Source organism: Diachasma alloeum, unplaced genomic scaffold (genome assembly GCF_001412515.2).
Source record: "Diachasma alloeum isolate Michigan unplaced genomic scaffold, Dall2.0 Dall_scaffold_00407, whole genome shotgun sequence".
In the NCBI taxonomy this organism is placed as follows: Eukaryota; Metazoa; Arthropoda; class Insecta; order Hymenoptera; family Braconidae; genus Diachasma; species Diachasma alloeum.
Window position 1 is genome coordinate 155,864 of NW_021680546.1, and position 4,535 is coordinate 160,398.

Genomic DNA, 4,535 nt, shown 5'->3' on the forward strand with positions numbered 1-4,535 from the left:
CAAGATGTTCAACTTCACTGTCAACGTTTGAGGGTTGAGAAATTGTAAGTGCTCTATACATGAGAGAGCTGATAACGGAGTGTTTCTGGGAGGGCTGGTGATGGGAGGTAGCATTGAGATACCTACCTGTTCCTGAGGATCTAGCTTATACACCGAAGAGCAACTTTTTCTAAAATTTTCAAAAATGTCTGCTAGGAGTAGAACATCAGTTTTCAAATACAAATCTGAATATTCCCCAAGTGTTGAGATGTCAAACTTCNTGTGTCTTTTTATTCCATAAACATTATTCTCGGGATAGTCCGAAGTGTCGAATTTTGATGGACTGTCTTTGATGAGCTCATAAATGACTGGAACCGTGAAATAATATAACAGACTATCTGTGTGACTTGGTTGGCTTCCGGATGGATGCCGCGTTGAGTTTCAGCATTGCGCCGACGTTTCGCAAACATTGCAGTCTGCATCTTCAGGGCTATNGGAACTTTCAAAATGTTTCACTAAATCAACAATCAAAAAATGTGCATCATAACCCTAGAGATTATGAAAAACCACTGGTATTTCATGTGCATTTTTATAATTAATATTGCATCCTGCATGCGCAGCTCCACGATACCTGTCAGTAAAGTGACAATGATCTCGATGTTTAATATCTGTAGAAATGAACGGTTTCTCACAAATATGACACTCTTGGGATGCTTCAAAATCTTGCGATTGTTTGCTAGTGAGTCTCTCCATTGGCACAACAGTCTTTAAAATGTCATCAACCATCACTCCGATTTTTTTCAACTGATTCATAAACCAGATGATGCAGTCAGAGCCACGTTTGATGTTAAAGCGCGATAGAGTTGTATTAAACGAACATTGTAAGTAGAAAGCGATACTGTATGGCACATGTTTTTGACACAAGTTATCATCATCGTTCTCATTAGTTTCTAAAATGCTTTCCAGGTCAGCATAAATGGCAAATGGTACAGGCTCTTTGAACTTATCATTTTTGAAATTTAGTATTTTGTTTTCCTCCACCGGTAAGACCATTTTACACTTATTTATTAAAAAACAGTCCTGTTTGTGTTCATCATAACGTTTTTTCTCACGAAAATGACACAGACACCGATCACATAGGTATGTAAAATGCCCACTACTCGAAATTTGTGCAGTCACAAGTTTTGAAAGATTGTTAATCCACGCATAGTGATAAACTGGCTGTGCATTAGCTGGAACATGTACATTCGAACAAAAAAGTAGTAAATGAATTGTAGGTATGTGAGACTCCACTTTGCTGAGGTAAAAAGGCACTATTTCTTTTTGATGATTGCTTTCATTTTCAATACCGTAAATATTGATGGATATGTTATTTTTCTTCTCAAATATATGAACATCACTCAAAGCGATGGGGAAGTTGATACCCTTATAATCAACCGTCTTTTGACTTTGAGGTATAGTTGCGATGGTATAATGAGGATATGATGAAGTAAGACATCTGTTATTCTTTGCTGGATAGAGAGCAGCGATAACTGACCACAAGAAGCAAAATTCATCGGCATTTTTTATATTCACAACAGCTTTTTTCAGTTGTATATGATACGGCAGCGTAGCAAATGTCGATAAGCCAGCACTGAGAGGAGCATATCGATTCATATTAATCATCAAATGTAGAATTTCAATTAGTTCCCATCCTGAATCACATTCTTGGAAATCCTCAATTTTTGTAAGCAATGGTTCCGTGACATTCTCATCAAACCATTCACCGAGATCTGTGGTCGGCAAAATAATTACATTTTTCGTATTGAAATATTTAATTTCACTATTGATGACTTCTTCCTTTTTTATTTGAAATTTACACGCTAGTATACTATTGACTTTCATATTTCCATTGCTCTCACGAACATTCTCCAAACGGGCAATTGACAATTCTTTTGCATCGTCAAGAAACCTCTTAGGATCCTTATTTTGAAGATTGATTATAATGCCAGAACGTATTCGGCCTCGAAAGGCCAGTGGACCATCCTTCCAGCGAACTCGACGAGTGAGTGATTCTTCTCCGCTACCAGATGACACCTGCATGCGACCTCCTTGATGCAGTCTGTCTCTGAACCTTTCTTCATAACGCTGGATGCAAGCGATGATTGATAAAACTTGGTTCTTCTTCCCCACCGATGGATTTCCCCTGTTCAGGGCGCTCGTGTAAAGTTGAATATAACGAATGCATTTATTAATCCATCGCTCTATGTCGTGATAGAGCGCTGTTTGATAAGCATTCTCTAAGACTTTTAGTATTCGCGGAGGCGGCCCGGTATCGCGGTCCATCTTGAACAAATACACTAACAAACTCAGTGTGAATGTAACTGAATTTATAGCAATGATCATATGTGTAAAATCCCCCCCCACCAAGCAAATTTCAAGAATTATTTGACCGTTGCAATTCTGCGAGTGATTTTTCCGTTGAGATGTTTCATCATGACGAAGAAGTAAATTTCGAGGAATGATTGAACCGTTTACATTCTCGGAATAATTTGTCCGTTGAAAAAATACGTTGGATTGTTTCATCATATCATCCCCTTGATTCATCAAATTCCCAAGAATTATTTGGCCGTTGAGACTGATGCAATGGTTCGAAACTGTTAAAAAGTACGTTGGATTATGCAATTTTTCTTAGAAATTTTAGACCGTTAAAATGATCAGGAATAATTGCAACTCTTCCCTCCACTCATGTAAGTCTATAAGTACTGATCATCAACCCCTTGAAGAGACAATCTAAAGTCTGCAACGGCGCCGATACAATCCTTGAGCCTATATCGAACGAAGTGCAAAGTAAACAAAAATGGAGGCTGATCAACCACTGGATTTGGATCTGGACGGAATTAACTGTATCGCTTTGGGGAATTTCTTGCCTACCAAACGTCGAGCAGACCTGACGCTGAACGAGGAATACCTAGTGACGGATTTGAAGATCATCTCTACCAGGCAGTTTGGAGACAAGGTAGCCGTTATGCTGAACGATGAGTTCATCGTGTATTTACCAGCGCGGTTGTCTGACACCTTCCTGGAGAACTTGCCGAAACTGGAAGCCTATCGCCTGACTGCCGCTGCTAAACGTTTGAAAATAAAATTTTTGGAGGGGAGATATAATCCTTGCGTCTTGAGTGAGCTGAAAGTATAAATCTATTCCTACAACTACGTTTATAAAAAAAGAAATGTATTGAATAACCTGAAAAGATGTAGGGAAGAAATAAATTTGAAAACTGAGCTTTAATTTTTGTTCAGTGTTANGTCTGACACCTTCCTGGAGAACTTGCCGAAACTGGAAGCCTATCGCCTGACTGCCGCTGCTAAACGTTTGAAAATGAAATTTTTGGAGGGGAGATATAATCCTTGCGTCTTGAGTGAGCTGAAAGTATAAATTTATTCCTACAACTACGTTTATAAAAAAAAAAAAGAAATGTATTGAATAACCTGAAAAGATGTAGGGAAGAAATAAATTTGGAAACTGAGATTTAATTTTTGTTCAGTGTTATATTTTATTTTTTTTTTAATGAATAAAAAATGAACCTTAATACATAAATCTTTAAAAGCTATAATAATAATTTTTGAAAATATAAGTTAACAGCATCTGAAACAGATGAAACGTATATAAATATTAATTTTTCTTGAATGCAATTTAAGAAAATGGTAGAAAGAAGATGATGTTTACTCACTTTATTCGATGCAACGACCTTGTACGCCTAAAATGAGCCATGCGGCGATGGTGACGTACCGCGCATGTGGCAGTATCTCCCTCGCCTCTTCCTCACGATCGACGAGACGGAGGAAGTTCAAAAATCCTCTCATCTCCTGATGAACAGAAGCTTGCTGTAAACACACAAGAAATATAGAAATGAGTTACATGAAAATTATTATTATTTATAGAAATGAATAAATGAACAACTAAATTGATCATTTGTTGTTGTACCTTCGCAACACACAGAAAATCTCCCAGGTATGCCAGGAAACTGACAAACTGGTGCATTGGCACCGCCAAATGTCCCGCCAAAGGGTAATAGTGTGGGATATAATCCTGACACTTCTCCTTCTGCTCCAGCCACCAATCCTCCATGGCTGCGTCCTCTTCCTCCCACTCCTGCCTCTGCTCAGGGTTTGGGAATGGATAATTCTCCATGTTTTTTTTCCACTGTAATAAACATACACTTGTTAATAATCACACGAAATCGCTTTTAAATGCACTAAAATCACTTTTTTCACTCAAAATTTGAAATACTTACATTGATTTCAAACTTGGCAAAACACTTTTCAACTATCTCGTGGATGGTTTGAGACGTACTGAAGCAGAGCAGTAAGACTGCGTATCCACTTAACAAACACTTCACTCCCCTTCTCGGTTGGGCGCCTGGCGTCTGGCATTCAAAGCGTCAATGTTTATGTTTTGGAGGAATGGAGGATTGTGAAGACGGTTGAGACTAATAATTGAAATATATTTACATGAACTATTTTTCTTTTTATTCAATACATGGATAATTTCAAAATAATAATAATGAAAAAAA

At 37.8% G+C, this 4,535-nt stretch overlaps 1 protein-coding gene across 1 annotated transcript; it reads right to left on the minus strand.

The window, feature by feature from the left end:
• Window positions 1–3,693: 3,693 nt before the first annotated feature.
• On the minus strand, window positions 3,694–4,314 carry LOC107042060. The gene is made up of 3 exons (XM_015262931.1): window positions 4,257–4,314; window positions 3,947–4,165; window positions 3,694–3,846 (listed from the first exon to the last, which is right to left on the minus strand). Exons 2-3 carry the CDS (start codon window positions 4,151–4,153, stop codon window positions 3,694–3,696), a joined length of 360 nt encoding a protein of 119 aa, XP_015118417.1. The 5' UTR covers window positions 4,154–4,165; window positions 4,257–4,314.
• Between the last annotated feature and the right edge of the window lie 221 nt (window positions 4,315–4,535).